The following is a 22804-nucleotide window of genomic DNA, read 5'->3' as shown; positions in this document are numbered from 1 at the left end:
GAAGCCTGGTGTCCTGGAGTCCATGGTATTGCAAATAGTCAGATAAGACTGAACCACTGAATTCATTCACCCAAGGACCTGTTCTGTTACTGCCCAGGACTTTTTGCTTCCTTAAAGGAATTTGTTAGAGGCCAGCCAAGAAATTCAGGCAAACTTTATAGGGGCCCCTGCTGAGGCAGAAGGGAGGGAGAACAAGCAACTGTTTCCTGCTTGCTCAGAAGGCAGGTGGGGGAGTCAGCTTTTTCCTTATATGGGGTGAGGGAAGGGGTGTATAGAGGAGTCCACCCAGAGAGGGACCTAGGTGCTTTGCCCACCCCTTAGGTGATGCTGCACGCAGGGGCATGTGTGGTACCCTGCCTTTGCTTCTGATACCTGGTTTTTGCTCCAGTCTCTTCAAAAGTGGCAGTTGGGTTTTTCCATCTCTTTGTATCTTTTGGGTCCAGAATTTGCCTTAAATGTGCATGCACGCAGTTACTTTTAGTCCCATACAGTTTCTTTGTGTTTTGTTACCCAAGAGAGGTGCATCCAGGTGTAAGCATTTCAGCAAAGCATTCCAGGTCCCAGGCCTGTCTCCATTCCACACTGAGTGACTTGAGAAAAGGTGTAGAAGCAGCTACAGCTCCATGTTTTCCTTAGACTCTGGGGCCTGGTTGTTCTGGGCACTCCAGGCAAGCTGGCGCAGCCTCTAGGCCCCTGGGTCTGCTGAGAGATGGCCCACAGGTCCATTTACCAACTTCTGACCTGAGAAAATGATGCAGTTTTAGTGCTTCAGAAGACCTCAGAAACCTGTTCCTAGAAGCCCTTTTGCAAGAGAAGGAAATAGGTTAAGAGAAGCTCAGGTGTGATGCTCAAACAGAAGCTGCTTCTGCTGGCAGCCCATTCACTTGTCCACTGCGACATTAAGTTGTAGCTTCCATCTGAGTTTCAGTGGTCTTCCTTCTCTGTAGGTATGTGAAGCACTTCTTTGATACTGCAAGCTGTTTTTGGTTCTCTTTTTGAATGCCTCTTGGGCTTCAATACTAATAAGGACAACCTATGAAAACAATGTCAGTAACCTCAGATATGCAGATGACACCACCCTTATGGCAGAAAGTGAAGAGGAACTAAAAAGCCTCTTGATGAAAGTGAAAGAAGAGAGTGAAAAAGTTGGCTTAAAAAGCTCAACATTCTGAAAACGAAGATTATGGCTTCTGGTCCCATCACTTCATGGGAAATAGATGCGGAAACAGTGGAAACAGTGTCAGACTTCATTTTTGGGGGGCTCCAAAATCACTGCAGATGGTGATTGCAGCCATGAAATTAAAAGATGCTTACTCCTTGGAAAAAAAAGTTATGACCAACCTAGATGGCATATTCAAAAGCAGCGACATTACTTTGCTGACCATCTAGTCAAGGCTATGGTTTTTCCAGTAGTCATGTATGGATGTGAGAGTTGGACTGTGAAGAAAGCTGAGTGCCGAAGAATTGATGCTTTTGAACTGTGGTGTTGGAGAAGACTCTTGAGAGTCCTTTGGGCTGCAAGGAGATCCAACCAGTCCATTCTGAAGGAGATCAACCCTGGGATTTCTTTGGAGGGAATGATGCTAAAGCTGAAACTCCAGTACTTTGGCCACCTCATGCGAAGAGTTGACTCATTGGAGAAGACTTTGATGCTGGGAGGGATTGGGGGCAGGAGGAGAAGGGGACAACTGAGGATGAAATGGCTGGATGGCATCACTGACTTGATGGATGCAACTCTGAGTGAACTCTGGGAGTTGGTGATGGACAGGGAGGCCTGGCGTGCTGCGATTCATGGGGTCGCAGAGTCGGACACGACTGAGCGACTGAACTGAACTGAACTGATGGAAACAAGTTTGAATATATGTTAATTGATTATAAGGATAGTTTTTATCCTAGAAAAATTCTGAAAATATCATTCACATGTGTTCACATATCCCTTAAAAATAAGCTGTGTTAAGGGATTAGTAAAGATAGTATTATAATTATTTTTAGAAATAATTATAAATACTCTATATACATCTTAATCATTTTCATTAAATAAGTTAGTTTTGTTATTTCTTTCAGTAACTATGTATAAATAATGCTTTAAACTAAAATATTATGTAATAAAATGTAGAAATATAGCAATAGATAAATGGTAAAATGTGAATGGAGAAGACAATGGCACCCCACTCTAGTACTCTTGCCTGGAAAATCACATGGATGGAGGAGCCTGGTAGGCTGCAGTCCATGGGGTCGCTAAGAGTCGGGCACGACTGAGGGACTTCACTTTTACTTTTCACTTTCATGCATTGGAGAAGGAAATGGCAACCCATTCCAGTGTTCTTGCCTGGAGAATCCCAGGGACGGGGGAGCCTGGTGGGCTGCCGTCTATGGGGTCACGCAGAGTTGGACATGACTGAAGTGACTTAGCAGTAGCAAACTGTGAATAGAACTATTTACTTAAAAAATAGATTATGTAGGAACAAAATAGATAGGTCAAAAATTGTAAATGTCAGAGGAAATTATCTTTTCCTACCTCCAGATACAACCTTGAGATCATGTGAATCAAGTGAATGTAATTTAAGTGCAATAAAGATGTTTCTGAATTATCAGTGCTTATAAAAACAAACAAACAAACAGTCATTTCATGGAATACCCACTATGTATATATGTTCAACTGTTTTGGTCAAGCAACCACTTACCTAATCTTTTAACTTTCAGTTGGAATGTTGAATGCACTAATTATTTTCATGGAGTATCTTATTAAATTATTTCTTTCAGTAGATATGCATAGGGTGATATTTCTTTCAGTTAAATTATTCTCTGCTCTACTGTGATAGTGGGCTTCCCCAGTAGCTCAGCAGTAAAGGACTCTCCCACAATGCAGGAGATGCAGGAGACTTGGGTTGAATACCTGAGTTGGGAAGATCCCCTGGGGGAGGGAATGACAACCGACTCCAATATTCTCCCCTGGAGAATGCTGTGGACAGACGAGCCTGGCAGGCTATAGTCCATAGGGTGGCAAAAGAGTCGGACACGACTGAAGCAGCTGATCACGCATGCACGTATACTGTTATAGTAAATGAGATTGAACTTTAGCAAGTTGAAAAGTCCCAAATGGATATGTGCTTTAATTAAAAAATCATAAAGGAATTTTTCTTAAACATTTTAAACAAATACATAATATATATAGATTATATAATATGTATAATATATATGTATGTACACAAAGTTGGCATCTATAAAACTATTATACTAAAATGTGTGACTTTTGTAAACATAAAACTTTTCTATAAAACACTTTTCCTATAAGCATTTGGGGCGTTGAAGTGTACTCTAATTGTCGATGATTTGGACCCAAAGATGTACTCAGCCTCCAGTAAGCTGGGGCTGGCCAGCATTCTCTGTGTCCTTCTGGTTCTTATCTAATAGGGGTACCCCATCTATCTACTCCTCTATCTTTAGGAGCTGCCAGAAACCTGTCGATCGAACGTGACCCTCTGCCTAATCACAGATGGTTGTATGTGGACAATTGCAGCCACTCTTCATAATTTATGCTGCCTCGAATTATTCTTCCCTACAGTCTGCTCTCCATTCTTCAGTTATCATAATCTACCTAAATGCAAATCAAACCATGATTTCTCACTCATTGCCTCTAAAATCCTACAGAGTTTCTCATTTTATTAGATAGAGATACTTTCCAGTGTTCTTCATAAGGCCCCAAAAAGGCTTTCTGTGCGCCTGATTCCCTCTCATGTCAGAGAGACTGGCAGAAAGCCAGCCAGCCTTGTTATTGTTAGGAAAATACAGAAATGGTTCATCCATGGACAGCCCAGTTCACTTTCTTTTCATTCAGATTCCCTAAGATCTTATAGGGTCACATTAGCAATAAGATTCATTTTACACTGTGAGGGTTTTAGTTCCCTACCAAGGTGCCAAAACTTAGAGCATAGCATCTTATTTTGCCACTGTTGTGCTAAAATGTTAAATTAAATTCTAACGCAGGTCAACAAGAAGAGATGAATACTGCTAGTTTGATATTGGAAGTATAATTGCTTTTATTATTTATGTGTTTCTATATGTATTTTAAGCCTTACTATGGCTCAGATGGTAAAGAGTCTGCCTGCAGTGCAGGAGATCCGGGTTCCATCCCTGGGTCGGGAAGATCCCACTGGAGAAGGAAATGGCAGTCCACTCCAGGATTCTTGCCTCGAAAACCCTGTGGATGGAGGAGCCTGACACAGGCTACAGTCAATGAGGGTCACAAAGAGTCAAATACAACTGAGCGACTGACACACACACTATATTTATTTTACTCATCTCCAACAAATAAAGTATTTTTCAAGCAAATAATTACTGATAGTTTATAAAAATTCAACTTATCCCAGAAAGAGATGAGATCATAAAATGCAATTGGATAATATATACTAACTAAATATTAAAAAATAATTCCAACATTGATGATTTCTTACATGGAATGGTGCACCCAACTTACTAACATTTCCCAGAAGTCAGAGTTAGTATAAAAATAATGATGTAAAAGTTTATACTCCAAATGTCCTGGAATCATTCTAGATAAGATGCTTTATAATATAATTTTTGAATACATGTTTAAGAAGAGATTAAAAAATCTATTATTATATGTAATTGTTTTTCAAAGCTTGTATTTGGAAATACAGTAAATTAGAATATATCATTGTTGTCTAAGAGTATCAATACTAAATATATTTGACAATTGTTTCTGTAAAATAGTTTGGTTTTTGTAATTTAGCAACTTAAAACACCTGATCATATTTGGTTTTTCTGTGGACATAGTAACAGTATACCCTTTGATTATACTATCTTTTGTCCAATTTAGAAGTGCCGTAAAATCACCCATTCACTTAACAGAGAAATGGCCAATGTTGAAAAATATCATTTCCGTGGTAGTATTTTCAAAAGCAAGATTCTATTTTTATAATACACAGCATCTTGGTTCCTATAACCAAGTATCTGATTATGTCAGTGAAACCAAGAAGTAAATTGAAGGAAAGGATATCAAGTAATCTTTTAATTTTTAAGAATGGATTGCTCAGATTTCTAGTGTTTCTTAGTAGAAATTAATTTATTTTAAATATTAGCATTAATTTTGTGATCCTCTAAAAATGTATTTTATTTAAATATTTCCTGATATTTATTATGCAATGGTCATTCTTGAATTAATTCTTTGGAAATTGTCATTTATTCACTTATTCTATTCCTGTTTGGTTGGGGAAATTAAAGTACTAGTATGTTTAAAATTGGGGCTTCCCCAGTGACTCCGTGGTGAAGAATCTCCTGCAGCGTAGGACAGGCCGTAGACATGGATACAGTCCCTGGCTCAGAAAGATCCCCTGGAGGAGGAAGTAGCAATCCACAGGAGTATTCTTACCTGAAAAGTCATATGGTCAGAGGACCCTGACGGGCTACAGTCCAAAGGGCTGCACACAGTAGGACTCGACTGAGTGACTGAACAACAACAACATTTATAATTAACAGTAAAAGGTTTTTCTTTTTTACATTTTTATTTTTACTTTATTTTGCTTTACAATACTGTATTGGTTTTGCCATACATTGACATGAATCAGCCACGGGTGTACATGAGTTCCCAATCCTGAACCCCCCTCCCACCTCCCACCCCATATCATCTCTCTGCATCATCCCCATGCACCAGGCCCAAGCATCCTGTATCCTGTATCCTAACCAGTGTCCTTTAGAATTTCAACTAATGATCCCTAATCTTAAAATTCCTTGTTTCCAATGGTTCATGTAAGTTCTAGAAATGTCTTTGAGGATACAGACTACAAAAGATGATAGTCTTTTCCTCAATCATCTATTTGTTTCCATAAATCACCTGCTTGTACAAGCACTCAGCGACTACTTCGTGAGGGAGAGAATACAATTTTTAAGTCTAATCACATTAAATGTTTTTAAAAAAATCTCAGAAAACAGAAGGATATTATAATGACTGATAATCTGGCTCCTTGTTACTACCTAGGGAATGCCAAGCAATCTTACCACACAAAATAATTTGCTATAAAAATAACTGTGCCAACTCTATTTCCAATAAGCGTAAAAATAAACAAATTTAATAACATGTAAGTGTAGCTAATTACTTCGATTAAGATAAGTAATTTTATGTACTTGAAAGGCTCAAGCCATGTTTAGTGGCTTTTCTTGGATGTGAAAGTATCAGAGACTATTTCTTACTTGTCTTTGTAATTTTAACAATTAACATAGTAAATAATTGACAAAAATTAAGTGATATTTTAAAACATTAAGCTTTGTTTTAGGGCACTGAGATTTAGGTCCTAAATAAAGGAGTATTTTAATTATTTTCATAACCTGAATATATGTATACATTAAAATATATAGTAAATGCTGTTGACAAAAGAAATGTTGACCGTCATAATCATACATACCTAACTTTTTGAGTACTTTATAAGAATTTTATTTTTTACCCATTGAACTGTTCACCAAAGAATATTAAAGAAATGATTCTCAGCATCTAAAAATTTGCATTTTGAAGAAGCAATTCATAGAATAAAATTTATTTCTAGAATAAATTTTGAACCCTAGCTATGCAAAGCAGGAGGTGATTTTAAATCTCATAAGGTGTACGTCCTTCTCATAGAAGTTTATAATCTAGTTGGGGGAATAAAACACCTAATCTAATAATTGAAAATCCATTATTGACATAAAACAGACAGAAGTTAAGGCATACGGAGGCTAATGCTGGTTGGTTGGGTAGTTCATGGCCGTGGTGACATTGGAGGTGGGACTTGGGGAGGCTTTTTTGCAAGCATGCCTGGAAAAACAGGTGTTTCCAGTGAAGGAAATGAAGAGAAAGGGTGTATTGGCCTGACCATTTCCATGACCAAAAGTCATGCAAGGGGGCTGTAGCATAAAAGTAGAGCATAGCTTTGAGAGTTTCTTGAAAAGCAAGAGTAAGCTAGAATAGTTTCTGTGGAAAGATGAGGGAAAGCTATCTGACAATGTGAAGTTAATATTTATATTGCAAGCTAGATGGCAGTAACAATTGTTATCAAATAATCTGATGTTCTACTTGTCCATACATTGAAGAATAAACACATGGTAAAATAATGAATTATGTGTGTGTTTTAACTTACTGATGATTTCACTTTATTATAACCCTTGATTTCCAGAAAAAAATTCATAACTGAAAATTGAACACCAAGAGTCAGTTTACGAGTGTATTTGTTTCTTAATCATCTACTTGTAAGTCCTGGGTTGGGGAATGAAAGATATAAAACTATATTTAAAGCAACAAATTTGTATCTAACTTCCAGAGGCTACTGCTTTTTTTTGAAGCGCAGTGAAAGAATTTGTATGAGAAAATGTGCCTAAACACGGAAGCCATATAAGTTTTATACATGAACACAGTTGTTTATTGACCCCTTCATTGATGGTATCAGCATAAAGATATAGGAAATAACCCTGTATTTTCATAAGCCATATACCATATGTATATACAAAATATTATGCTATACATGACTTCATCTGATTCCATAACTTGCTTTTCATTGCTTTCACTGAAGCAGATCATCTTTTTATTTGGCTATGCTATTTTCTCGTGTAACTAATGTAGTATACGATCTTTGAATCATTTGAATATGAATCAACAATCACGAAGAACTTACTTATTCAAAGTATAACATGCTAAAGGTTTCCCTTCACTCACACTCACCAAGTAAGAGAATAATAGCAAACATAATAGCTTGTTATTTTTAAAGTTTGGATGATTTGATTGGCCTTTACTTTCATAAGAGGTCAAGAAGATAATATCATCTTGAGAGAGAACACCGATATTTGAAAGTATCCCATTGTGAGATATGGATGGAGCCATAACGTTTGTTGTTAAACCTCAACATGGATAATAATACTTAAACAAAGATGTTTATTTTTTTCCAAGCACTCAGCACATAAACATTGGCAAAAGAAAGTCATTTAATTAGATAAGAGTTTACATATGTCACTTAGAAATTGGGATTATTTTAGGTCTGAAACAGTCAGTCTAGAACATTAAAAAAAAATACCACCATAGTGTTGCTTTTCCATCTGAGAAAAAGAAATAAATGGCCTACATGTCATCTGTCTTGTAAGGAATTTGGTTACATCAAGACTTCATAATAGTTTTAATTTTTAAAGTAATTTTAGATAAGTTGTTTTGATGGCAATAATAAAAATTTCATTTAAACTTTTGGTTGTATGAAAATTATATAATAAGGTCCATATATGATTGAAGAATTTCTTAAATACTGTGACCCATGATAAGGCATCAGCACTAATATTTTATAGCATTGGTGATTAATAAGTAGAATTGACTAGATTGAAGAATATAGAAATCTAATTTGTAATATAAATATATTTGGGATACTTCAATCACATTCCAGCTAATAATATGACATATTCACTGAAATAACTAATGCCTATTTTAAAAAAATAAGTAAACTCATTTTTAAACTTCAGAATTATTAAAAATTGAATATGACACTTTTAAAATGATCTCAGCAGTGTCAGCCTATATCCTCAGACTCCTAAATTTCAGGATCATTGTCCCTGTACAGTAAACTGTTTTTCCTTAGAAAATAAATTGCAGGCTATTATCATACTGCCACTGAGTTGAAGAATTGCCTTCTCTAAAGCAGGTAATAAAGTTACCTATTTGTTAGGATGTTGTGGGCATGGGATAATTTCTTTTGCTATCCTTTACTTTCCGAGTGCCCAAACTGCCTTAGTCTAGGTGTCAGAGCCTCCAGATTATTTTCGTGAACCTGCACTCTGATTCAGATGCCCTAAGTGATAGACACACACACATACACAATTTAAATGATAAATTCAAGGGGACAGAAGGTAAAGCATACTGTTAATAAAAATTACTACTAAATTTCCTTTGCTATTTCAGATCCAGAGAAATTTCAGTTATACTTAATATTTTAAAATATTGGGTAGTGCATGAATCTAGATATAAAATTTCAAAGTAGTCACTTTCCAAAATCATTAAATGATATGTGATTAGATGCTTCTTATTAGCAGAATGAAGCATGATTTAGGCAGAACCTACAGTGCATATAAACAAATGCACTGAAAGGTTGTTGGCAGCAATGGGAAACAGTGATGGATTTTACAAGATTAAACCAACTGACATTTTATGAAAATTTCAATTTCCTGCCTTGGATTCTATCTAAACTGACAAAAACACACATTTAAATTTCTCAAATTTCTCCTGGGATGTTCACTTGTGTAGAGTGTCTGGCAAGGATTTCTGATAAATCAATCTGTCAGGTGCCGTACTTTTAATATTTATGAGGAAAGCTGCCAGGCTGGACAAAACACGTGCTAATGTTTTCTCCTCACACAAAAGATCAGAGCTGTGCATACAAAAATGCACTGCTTAATTGCACAAAGTTCACTGTAATATTTTAGCAGAAGATTATTTAAAGAGGGATGGGAAAAGCCAAAACAATAAGCTGGTGAAATTACCCATTCCTAAATGTTGACATTATTAGTTCTAGCAATATAGCTGCACTGTCATTAGAACATATTTTACCCAATCATCTGTGTCATGTATAAAAGACCTGGTCTTAAAGGCCCAGCAATTTTATTGTAACACTGAGCACCACTGACCCTTGGCCCTCCGCAATGCCCTCCCAACACCTGCACTCAGGTGTTGGGAGGCTTTATTTTTATTAAAATTATTTTTTGTGGCTCAGTGGTAAAGAATCTGCCTGCCAATGCAGGAGACGCCTGTTCAATCCCTGGATCAGGAAGATCCCCATGGTGGGGGGAAAGAGCAACCCAATCTAGTATTCTTGCCTGGGAATATCCCATGGACAGAGGAGCCTGGAAGGCTACAAAAATTATTTTACGGTAGCAGTGAAAAGTATGGAACTCTTACAGAGTTCTAAGTGTATAGATTAAAAATAAATATTATGTGGAATCTATTCTTTTGTTCAGCTTATTTTTTTCTCTCCCCATCTGTCTCTGAGTTATGCCCAGATTTTTCTTCCTTTCTTAGGAGGTATACTTTGAAAGGATTAAATGAAAAAACCTGGAGTCATTCTCATTCTTAAACATAACTTTTAAAAGTTTTTAGAAAAGAGGTGAAGAATTATGTGGGGACAAGGCAGGAGAGGATGAAAATTATTTAAGCTACCATTTTCTGTAAGCTTTGGAGGACACCAAGGTCAACTTTCTCTTTGGAAAAATAGTTCATCAAGTGAATGTTTGCCTTAGGTGAGCTAAGTTACAGGATTACTCACTCCACAAGAAAGTGCTGAAAAAACCTGTGGAGGTGATCACTCTCCGGCAAAGCAGCAACTGCTTTGCAGTCAGGATTCTCTCTCTGAAGAACAAGTTAGCACTGTGGTTGTATTTTTTCTGATGCATTGCTTCAAAACATGATCAGACAAGAATACACTACTTCTGTTAATTAAGCTTACTTAAAACCCGATGTTTCATTTCACTGACTGTTATTATTGTCTCTTGAAACCTTGTTCTTGTTTATAGATTTCTTTTGACTGGAGTTTAGAAATATTCCAAGCAGATGAGCCTAGAAAATTTAGAATCATGGAATGAATCAGCAACTTCTAGATCTGTGTAGGAACATATTGCATGAGACAGTGATGTGATTTGTGAGAAATGTCTACACACGAGCTTTCATATACCTTTATTCTGTCTTTAGAATTTGGAATGATGGGAGATCATACAATTAAAAGTCAGCGACCTCGATCTGTTCATGAAAAAAGGGTCCCTCAGGAACAAGCTGATGCTGCTAAATTTATGGCACAAACTGGTAATACGTTAGTTACATTTTTCTATTTATTGTTGTTAATTTAATGAAACCACTGCATGTTTTCATAATCTTTTGCTGCACATTTGTCAGTTTTTGGAGCTGATATTTTTTTTGAGCCATTTTTTTTTTGTCACCAGTTAAAGTCCATAAATGAAGTAGCTGTGAATTGAAAGTGCACAAAAATGTATAAGATTTATTTTGCTTTCAGTGCGAGACATTTAGGATTTACATATTATTACTTATGTTAATTAGCTAATTAAAATGTATTATTAAACTTTTACAGAAAGTCAACAAAGTTATTTCATCAACAAATGATTATTTTGACTTTTCAGAAATTAAAATTTGGAGTAGGACTTTAGATGATGAAATTTAATGTTTAATATTGTTAATATTTTTTAAATGTCTTGCATCATCTATTAATTGATTGTTAAAGTGTATAGCAATTAGAAATTTTTTTAGAATTTAATATTTTTAATTTGAAGAGTTTTCTTATATGAGCTAAATAATAAAAAGTTGACAGTCTTTATTCATAGCTGTAAAACACTCCTAATAATTTAATATCAACAAAAATAACTTTTTGGTTTATAACATTTTAATTTTAAATAAATTAGATTATTCTTAAATACATCCCTCCCCCAAATATAGATACATTCTTCTTTTGGCTCAGCATAATAAGTGGGCTATAGTTCCACCTATTTGTTCTGCATGTAGAATGTTCTAAGATGAAAATATGATTAAACTGTATTGTGACCATTTTCAGCCATCACTTTTATTTTAGGAAATTGCAAACTAACGGTTTTATCTATGTCTTCACAAAGTCTTATATGTCCCAATCTAGACGATGTGTTTTAGCATTATTATAGAAGTTTCACGTATGTGATCAACTTTGAATATAACATTCAGACAAATTTTGATGAAATTCTCTTGGAAAATGAACGTTTCTTTTAGTTCATATATTCTTCAGATAACATTTATTCAGAACACTAGATTTTTATCTACAACTTAAAAATGCAGATATTTTTAACGAATTGTGCTCTTGGTAATGGGTTAGTAGTTGTAGACTTGAATATATTAGTGGCAAATAGGTCAATGAATTCTCAGAACAGGAAGAACATTTAGAATAAATTCTACAATTAAGAACATATTTTTAGCTTTTTAAAACTGCATGTTACAGCCAAATCCAGAAATGAAGAAAGCTTGCTTATCTGGATTGCTTTTTGTGCAGCTTCTTGTTTAAGAAAAGCTTATTTACATTTTTACTGTTTGACTGTGCAAAAGCAAAAGTGCATGACTAGGTTTGGGCAAATTTTCAAATTTCTAAATGTATTTTTCTCCCTTACAGGGATCAAAAATTCAACTACTGACCAGAGATTAGGGAGTTTTTGTCTCTAAATAAAGCATAGACCATGGGCTGACTACTCAGCCTTCTAAGATTAGAGGTGTCTTCACTTTTTGCAAAGGAAGTGGCAGACACTGGCTTACTAAAATTCCTAAAACTAGGGTCACTTATTAATAAAATGATGAACCACAGTCTTAATTTTCCAGGAATGTAGCAGGAGTTTTTATATAAACTCAAATTTTGGATTTGCCTGACACATACCAAGAGAATTCAGAGTTTTAAGCCAAAAGCCTTTTTGCAAAGTCAGATCACAAGGAACATTATGTTTTCTTAGTGATTTATTACTAATTTCCCTTTTAATTTACTCATTATTTTCCAAGAATTGTTTTGTATCTACTATATAGTAACACATGATTTGGTAAAATAGATGAAATGCTTATTAAATAGATCCATGAAGAGCTTTAAAACTGTTTCTCCATGCTGTGAACAATAAGTTGGAAATGTCAATGAACTTCAGAATTAAACTTCTGAAAATATTGATGGAACACTTGAATTGGTAACTAGTATATATTTATTTCATTTTAATCCAAAGATAAGCAATTATAAATACAGGTATAAGACTGATTTTAAATTTAAATTACTATAATACTGATAAAAGACTAGAAAACTGCATTATTAGTTTTTAAAATGCATAATTTGACACTCACAGTTGTAAAGCTAAAAGGAGAGGGTTTTTTTCCCTTAAATATTTTTTGAGTTATACTTTCTCTAGATGTTTAGGTATTTGGAATAAATACAGCTGAGTATCACACAATAAAATTTTATGAAAGTTAACTTTTATTTATAAAACATCTATTTTACCGTATAAAACTTTTCTATTTATAAAACAAAATAAATGAGTATTACATATAAATAATGATAAGCGTTTGCTAACATTAATTTGAAAACAATAATAAAATAGATATAAAACTGAATAATCAAATACAATATATTTGTATATTAGTCCTGAGGGAAAACAAAGCAGCAGCTATCAGACCTTAAAATGTAAGACTTCCTTTCAAAATGAGTAACCTGGCCTCTTCAACCAGTATGATCACTCAGCCCTTTTATGAAATAATAATTAAGTGGCAATTTTTTTAGGAGAGTAATATTTAGTAAGGTTGCATTACTTTATCAAAATAACTTGATCATTTAGTCAGTTAGGTAATTGAGATAGGTTAGTTTGGGCATACATGTACAATGTTCAAATGAAATGAAATGCTGTGATAAGATATATAGACATCTAAATTAAATGCCAACAAGATGGCTTAAGCCATTTTAATTATACTCACTGATGCTTTTTTAACATCATAGTTATAAAATGATCTTATAAAAATGTTTAGGAAATTAGGCTTTTATTCCAGTGGAGAAAATAGCATACATTAATATGTAGCATGTTATTTAAAACAGAAAAATAAAATTGTAAATATATTTCTAATTTCATAATTTTTACATACTAGCAACATTTTATATTAATATGTTTTTATAGCTTAAAACACACTCTCATACATTATCTCATTTAATTCTCACAAATAGGTTTTGAGGTAGATGTATTACTCATCAGACTGAGAGATTCAGAGAAATAAAGTAATATGCAATAGATTTCCATCAAACACAGGTCTTCTGACTCTGCTTGCAGTGCTTTTCTAGTTTCCCTTCATATTTTGTGTCACGATGAAGAGCCTGAAAAGTTCCGTAGATACTGAATTCTTCTATACGATGTGTAATATGCCTTCAGTTACGAGTTAAGGAACCAAATTCTAGTAGTTTGTGCTATCTCCAAAGACACATATATTAAAAAGAGTATACATTGTGTTATACTTTACTGTTTTAATATCAGTGAATTTTTCATAAAATAATTTTGCTGGAAAGTATTTCTCACAAAGCCCCAAGGTACCTGACTCAAACAGCCTTCATGCCTTTCTGGGATGAGGCCATGGCAGAATGGAAAATTCAGCTAGTGCATGGAAGTGTTACTTGAAATTATAGATGGAGATGTAACAAGGTCATTTTTATAGGTTGACCAATATTTTAATGGCACGGTTTGATCAGTAATTTGAAAGCCCATATGTATGTTATTCATTTATTTATCTTGGTTTCGATCAACAAAAGGAACCATCAGTTTGAAAGAGTGAATTAGCCAATTCTGAAGAAATCAGTCCCTCCAACCTAGGCATCACTGTCTAGCTTGTTCAACAACATTGTAGCTTCTTACATACAGAGGCAACCTGAATTTTCAAATTTTTGTACAAAAATGCACTTAAAACTAGTTTGTGATCCTGATTCATTGCTCACTTTAATTAAAACATTTTTTCCTGCTATCATAACAATGCAATGCTTTTGTGGAAAAATAGACCTAATTATATTCATAACTTTTATCATTGACTTATTATAGAATTCACAATGTTCAAAGTTTTCTGGCTTTTAATTAATAATATTCAACCATGATATTTCTACTTCACTTAGTCTTATCATAAACACCAGTTCAACTATCACAAGAAAAAAAAATTTCATTATACTTTCTCCAAATTTTATTTAAATTTTTATTACTATATATATATGCATGTATATATACATGTATAGATATTTTTAACCATTGTTATATTATTTGGTTTCTAAAATAATGATTTTCAACCTTGATAGAGTATTCTTTAATGTAAATGCATAAACTATTAGTCATAGCTTTAAATTATTCAAATATCATTCAATAACATTTTTATGGACTAGTAATATATAAATTGGTAGAGGCAAAAAATACTGGAATAATCAAGGGTGATGATTCGAGAATGACCAAGACGAACATTGATCACAACACTGAAAAGATGTCCTACTTAACGTAAAATGTCATCCCAGTTACCACTGTACTCTATGACATACATCCAGTTATAAATGCATTCTATTATTTATACTTCTGGGTATATAATGCAGACCAATATAAGAACAAATGTTTCTACTACATACTCAAAGTGTGGTTGGTGGACCCATGCTTGTCTGTGGCCTAATTGTCCTGGGCCTTGAGATAAGAAGCTTACAACAGAATGTAACGTGAACTACTTTATCAAATGCATGTTTTATTTCAGCTGATTCTCTTTTTCTTGGAAAAGATAACTTCTCAGTGAAGAAATCAGAACATTGAGTTACATTCTGATCCAATCTCCTTCTGTCCTAGAGTCCCCGCCTGTGGATCAGCTGCCTTGAGTTACACTCCAAGTCATTTCTAAGTCATTTACTAACCTTTCCACAGAAGGTGGACAAATGGATTATCACATTCTATCCTTTGAATTCTATTCCCAAGGCAAATTTTAAACAAAACCTATACAATATAAATTGCTCCTTGGTTTATATAATCAGTGATACAAAGCTTTCAGAAACACTTTGCCAAATGATGGAAAAGTACTTTTCAACAAAGTCTAAATTTAACTAGTATCTTCCAGTAGGTAAATGGCCCGACTTTGTATTTGGAGAAAAGCAACTACAACTTTTCCAATCAGTTTTCAAAAATCTATTCTGAACACCATGACCAGATTATAATTATCAATAGGAGCTCTTGAGATTGTCTTAAAAATTCTTGATTTTACATCTCCTTGGGACGTGACTTTGGATAATAGTAGAATGGAGACATAGTTTCAGGGTAATGCCTACTCCAAGAAAATTAATGAATTCAGACATTCAGGGACTTTTTTAAAAACCCTAGTTTTTAGTAAAAATTAGTTCCAGGTTAGATTAATAGAAATCATAGAGGAATTTTCCTTTATTTCAATTAAAATTCATTTTGAGGAAAATTGTGAGCAGAACATTTTAAAACAAATTATCACAAATGAATAACTGTTATAGGATGAGAAACTAGAACTAGGAATAAATTATAAATAAGTGTCAGTGTTCAACACAATAAAAATTAGATATGCCCAAACTCCCAGGGCCCTACCTAATTCAACATTAGAAAGGAGATTATGCGACAAAGAATTGGGGAAGGATGCATCAATACATGCCTGCTCACCAAAGCCAGAGTAAGTTTAGCCGTGCATTTTGCTTTCTCTTCCAAGCAAGTGCAGAGCCTTAGACTGGTTTGCAAAGAATCGCTCCAACAATCATTCATTCCCGGTTGAAAAACACTGACTGGTCCATTCATAGCATCCATGGCCCAGTGGATTTGTGAAGCAGAGTCTTGCTAACAAGGTTATAGCTAACGTGAACCTTGCATCAGTGTAATAGTATCTCTATTTACATTTCTTTTTCTCTGAACTGTTTTTGTATGGCTTTGATGTACTGTCATGTTTTCGCATTGAGATTATTCTTGCATGTCATAATGTCACTTTGGTATAATGCTTACTAGATGAATATTCAAGACGGTATTTCATGTTTATTTGTTGTCTTGCTCACAGGTGAATCTGGCGTGGAAGAGTGGTCCCAGTGGAGCACATGCTCAGTTACTTGTGGTCAGGGGTCGCAGGTGCGAACCAGAACTTGTGTATCACCTTACGGGACACACTGCAGCGGCCCATTAAGAGAATCAAGGGTTTGCAATAACACTGCCCTCTGTCCAGGTAGTGTTAGCAGCAACTACAACTGTGGATGTTATTGAATTGTGTCATGCTACGCATTTGGAACAATATGTTATTTTCATATGAACTGGGTATAGACATTTTAATAAGAGTGAATAACTGTAATTTGTTTTCAGCTGTGAAATTTTTTTATGTATGTGCTGCTTTCTGCTTTCAGAGCAGTCAAGCAATTATATAAGTGACTCCCTACCCACTTGAAACTATACGCTTGATATTTCTGTATCTGTTTCTCATGGTATTTAAGGTTCAAAATCTTATTTTAAAAGGTGAAAAAGTCCAATTGAATGTTGGATGAACAGTGAAATTTGCCAGAATCCTGAAATGTGATCAGTAGGCACTGGTTAGGCAGTGATTAATACAACCTTTAAGGCAGTCAGCTATTTTCATACCACTTATTTAACCCCATCAGGAAAAAAGTGCCCCTGACCCAAGGACTTTCTGTTAGTTTATTTCATTCAAGTGACTGCTCTCATCAAAGCCATCCTCTGCTTTGTAAACCTAAAGTCACTAATGGAAAAAGATGGTCTTCTTTATAGCATAATAGCTTACCCACTTAGGATCTGATTTTTCCATGTTGCTTCATTTTTTGTCAGGCAGTGCATAGATCCATATTATAAGCATTTTTTCTTCTCAGACCTCTGACTTTCATGTAAAATGAGTACCAACAGGATTCTTTCAAGAAGTCCAAAGCACATAATCCTGTGAATCTCCAGGTTTATATTTATGCTCAGCCATCTGACAGATGGGTGATGCAAACTCATTGTCCCCTGCAGCTGACGATGGACTTGCATTGACAGCCCATCTAGATCCTCTGGAGTGAGATGGACACAAGGAAAGGGCCTGGCACTGCACTGATCTCGTTAAGTGTGCTTAAGGCTTCTGGCGAGTTCCACTTCCAGAGAAGGCTGATTCTGCAGTTGCTAAAAGCCAAAGTACAGAGTGGGCAGCCCAGGGCAGGGGTAGCCCTGATTTCCCAGAAGGGGCGAGGGCAACCCATTCAAAAACAAGTTGGTGGAGGAGTTATTTAATAGGGACAGAGTTTTGATTTGCAGAATGAAAATTTGCTGGAGACTTGTTTCCCAACAATATGGATATACTTAATACTGCTGAATTGTATACTTAGAAAGGATCTGAAGATAAATTTTCCATTTGGTATATTTTTATCACAATAAAAGGAAAGACACACTGGTAAAAATAAAAAGGGAAGAAAGTGGTGAGCAGTCCTGAAGAAGGAATACTTTGGTGAGCTGGGAGATCCCTTTGTCAGGGGCTTTGAAGGCACATAGCAGTAGAATTAAAAAATAAGCAGTGGGAATTCCCTGGTGATCCAGTGGTTAAGACTCCATATTTCCATTGCAGTGGGCAGTGGATTTGATGCCTGGTCACCGAACTAAAATCCCACATGCCCCATGATGCAGCCAAAAATAAAAAGTAAAAAATAACTGAATAAACAGAGAAGAATAACAGGAAAAAGAATAGATATATACATAACGCACATATATAACTGAATCACTTTGCTGTACACCTGAAACACTGTAAATCAACTCTACTTCAATTTAAAAAAAAAAGATAAACAGGGCAGAAATCTATGAGGAATGGAAGGTAGAATTAGCAGGAAAAGAGCAATAATTCCACTAAAAACAAGAAAAGTCAATGCGCATCAGAGAGAATCAGACTAGATGAGAAGGAACATCAAATGAAAAATAAAAAGAGAGGAAAAATGCTTAAGGAAGTTGTAGATGGGGAAGACAAAAAAAGAAAACGACAAAAACAGGAGTCGCAGAGCAAAGTGGACTCCAATACATAACGCAAGAGCAGAAAAGCAAATAGTAAGGAGATGGGCATTTTAGAAATTATAACATTTCTAAATTTTGTAGGTAAAAGGACCTCATGAGGAAATGCTAGTGGATTTTCTGCTGAGTGTAGGTTAAGTGCACAGCGCACTGTCTGGACTAGTACTTAAATCTGACCCCTACTTAACAGTGTTTACGTTAAGGGCTCTATACTGGACAAGGAGAGAACTGTCAACAGAGACGTAGGTTGTACTTGACCTATACACTTACCTTGTCAGCATCCTTTTGAAGAGTCAAGATCCTTTCAATGTACAGGAATAAAATCTAATGACTAACAGATCCCTAAGTGCAGGTCTGAGTGGGGCTAAGGAGTTTCCCACAGTTCTCCGTTCAGAGCTTACTTTCCAGACACTAGCCATAAACATGAACCTTGTTGGCAGATGAACACCTTCATCTTCCTACCAGATGATGTTGATTCACCCCTCCCTGGGCATGGAGACCATCTGTCGTGGGACCAGCATGCTCTCCCTTTCACTCTGCGTCTCAGGTCCAGAAAACAATAATATTCTATGATGGTCAAGTTTGTCCTCATTATCTTAAACCTCCTACCATGATGCCTACTGAAGAAGTACATACTAATTATTGGTTCCTCTTCACCTCCACATACGTAGAGGTTTGTCTTTGTAAATAGGAAGGATGATAAAAAATCTGTATCTTTTAATCATCTAACCACTGTTATAGTTCTGATATTGAATCAAAGATCTTGACAAGAGTTTTGTTGATTTCTTTTTAATTTTCCAAACATGAATAATAACTTAGCAACTTTATTATTTTTTAAATGTGGAATAGTTATCCCACTGCAGGAAATCGTGATACATTTCAGATGGTGATTGTGCTTCTTATGAAGTATTTTCTGTTCAATATTTTGTTCACTTATTTGCCATGCTGGTAAATATGTAGGATTTTATACAACATACAATGAAAACAGTAAAACAAAAAAGAAAGATGAATTTGAAATTGAGATAGTACTTTGAATAGTATAAATATTTTTCTGAAATAATAGCTTGTTCACAAGAAGAAAGTTACCTCCGAAATAAATAACCTACTTGTCACACTGTGTATAAGGAAATGCATTTGCCATTTAGTTAATGAAAATGACACAAGGAAAAATTGAATGTTAAATGTCACTTTTCACAAAATGTATGGAATGATAGAACTAGAGCTTATATTTATTTGTTCTATTAAAGGTTAATCAATAGTGTTATATATTAGTTACCATTCACCCATATTATTCACATTTAAAGAGTTTTTTAAATTAAATTGCATAATAATGTGTTATTTCTAATATGAATCCTAAAATATACAGCCTTTTACAAAATTTTTGCCTTGACATCATAGTTTCTTAGAAACTTTTATGCTCAGAGAAGAAAATGCTAGAGATAAACAGAAAGTAAATTTTGAGAAAATTAGAGAGCTACATGAGATTGTGTATTTACTGACCTGGTCTTGACAACCCACTCCAGTTTCTTGCCTGGAAAATCCCATGGATGGAGGAGCCTGGTAGGCTACAGTCCATGAGGTAGCAAAGAGTCGAACATGACTGGGCGACTTTCTTTCTATTTTCTGAATTACAGTTTTATGATCTCTTCCAGGGTTTCTCAAACCTTGGTACTATCAACATTTTGATGTGGATAAATCTTTATTGTGGGGAGCTGGCCTGAAGGTGTGGGATGTCTGGCAGCATCCCTGACCCCTACCCTTCAGATGCCAGGAGACTTCCTTCTTCCCCTGAGGCTGTGACAACCAAATATGTCTCTGATGTTTGCAGATGCTCCCTGGGGAGGCAATGTTGCCCCTGGTTGAGAACTACTAACCTACTCTGTATGCACTGCAGTATTTTAGAAAAAATGTTTATTTAAGCTAAGGAATGGTTTTGTTTTCATATCCATTTATTTTCTTGAAAATGAATGAAAATAAAAGAAAACCTTCACTTAGCAGAGTTATCTTATACATTCCAATCTAAATTACAACATAATTTGTATACTTATTTCAAAATCTGGTAGTAATATAATTTGCATATTGTATATTCTTCATTTTATTTCTAGATAGAATAGAGATGAAATAGAAATATTACAGCTGGTGTCTAAAGAGGAAACAATAAAAGCAGATTAATTTGATTTGCATCTAGGCGTATTTTTCAGATGAACTAGATCACTTTTCATACTTTTCTAAAAATAAAAGTTTATATAATAAATCCCCATTAAAATGAATATATTTAACCTTTATCCTAAATCTTATGAAGAGAATTTATAAAATTTATTTAAAAAATTGTGCCCCAATTTCCTACTAATTCAATAGTATCATATATAAAACTTATTGATAATTTTATGTCCTTTTCAAATAAAAAAACAAGTAATTTTGCGTTTTAAAAATGATGTGGAGGAGTCATGAAATTTCACCAGGAAACAATAAAGACTTAAAAAATAGGAGGTAAGATTATTTTTCAAAGGATTCTAGCTTCATAATTTAGCTTCATCAAGATTAATTAACATTTCAGTAAGACTTTAGAGAAAAACCTGCCAGTTTAGCAGCTTTTTCTTCTGAGATTGTGCACTGCTTTTGGAACAATGCATTTTGATAGAAGAGAAAACGAACAGAAGAAGAAATAAAAATACTATATAGCCTATTAACATCTTATACAAAAAGTAAGGGAGAAATGGTGTTTTTTAAATGGAGAAACTTGGTAACTAAACATAAATGCAAAAATTGCTTAAAGGTATGCATTTTACATAACTAAATGTTTGTATATGTTACTTTAAAATATTTTGCTATAATTAATCATATATTCCTATATGTAAATATAGGTATTTGAATATTTTTTTCCTTAGACTTTAAATTCAGACTTACTATTTATTCTTATACCAATGGATACAAATTAATTTTGGTGTTCCTAAACTTAAATGGGAAAAATGCAAACATCTTAATTTCTCTCACTCTCTCTTTTTCTATACAGGATGTTTGAAATATATTTACCAGCTAGTTTCACAGTATCTTAAAGAATACTTCATTGAATATTGCCTAAATTTGGCGAATTTTTCCAATATTTGAACACAGCTTCCAAGTTTGGGCAAATAAATAGTATAAATAGAACAGACTGCCTCATAATTAAGGGTGTTGTATCTGTGTTTTTAAAATAACAACTTGGTCAGCAGATAAGTGAAGAAGATTCTAGACGTACTATGTTTATCTGAGTAACTCTTCTGTCACTTCTACTTGCCCTGACCAATGTTGAGAAGAAAATGAGCACTTTTTTTTTGTCATTTAATTATAAATTGCTACTCCCCCTACTCATGTCTGTAGGTGTTATATCAAGCATTTGCTCATGGACTTTCAAGTGTAAGGTAGAGTTTCAATAGCAAGACAAGAACTTTTGACCTGAAGAGCACATTTTGCCTGGTTTATTTTGATTTGTATTATCCATGGAGTAGATATAATACATGTATTATCCGTGGAATGTTACTGCTTACTGCCCCAAATGTTAAAAACTGGGATGGAATTGGTGATTTGACAGTTCAAGAAAGGGACCTAAACTTTGAACCCTAATGGACTTTTGGGAAAAGATATCAATATTTAGAAGTGGTTATTATGGAGGAACACAAATTATGTCAGTACTTCCAATCAAGTTTGAATTAATCATAATGGCATATTTGAAGTACTGATGTATTGATAGTTATATGAAGCATTATCTTAATTAAATCATTTGTTTTTTCAAGAAGTTTTACTTAGTAGAGTTACCAGTGTCATGTAGTTCTTGGAGGAGGAAAGGTGTCTTCTGGTTTCCTGGCTGTTAGAAATAGGTCTTCATATTTGTCCCTCATTTTAAACCTAGGGAAAGAGGGGACTCTTAGCAAATAAATAGAGTTTTTGAAATTTACCTCTTATTCAAAAAACAGTGACTTTAAAAACCCAGAGATTTTAAATGGCAAAAATACATTTTCTAAAATGTGAGGTTAAAAGTCTGTTTAAAATATGTACCTTCAATTCTCTGACAATTTAATCAATTTAATCTTAATCAATTTAATACATTGATTAAATTTGTTAATCCAGTTTATTAATCCTGAAACTTTTTAAATGTTGAAAAAATTAAATTGACCCTGTCTATTTAAATTCAGCTTTAACTCCAGAAGGTTACTGTAAGAAATTTAGTTAATTTTTACATGTATGTGAAGTAACTCATGACTGTTTTACCATGACA

At 34.4% G+C, this 22804-nt stretch overlaps 1 protein-coding gene across 4 annotated transcripts in view; it reads left to right on the top strand.

The window, feature by feature from the left end:
* The window catches only part of ADGRB3 (adhesion G protein-coupled receptor B3), an 891397-nt gene that overhangs the window by 331010 nt on the left and 537583 nt on the right, over positions 1-22804 (top strand). For 3 of the 4 annotated variants that reach the window (XM_042253849.2, XM_042253850.2, XM_027972805.3), the window contains 2 exons: positions 10706-10816; positions 16577-16738. In XM_042253849.2, coding sequence (XP_042109783.1) covers positions 10706-10816; positions 16577-16738 — 273 coding nt within the window. The remainder of the gene's footprint in view (positions 1-10705; positions 10817-16576; positions 16739-22804) is intronic. The other variant, XM_060419932.1, reaches the window with a different exon arrangement.

This window comes from Ovis aries, chromosome 9 (assembly GCF_016772045.2).
Source record: "Ovis aries strain OAR_USU_Benz2616 breed Rambouillet chromosome 9, ARS-UI_Ramb_v3.0, whole genome shotgun sequence".
NCBI classification, from domain to species: domain Eukaryota; kingdom Metazoa; phylum Chordata; class Mammalia; order Artiodactyla; family Bovidae; genus Ovis; species Ovis aries.
Note: the sequence above shows the minus strand (reverse complement) of the source record. Positions and strands in the feature narration are given on the sequence as shown.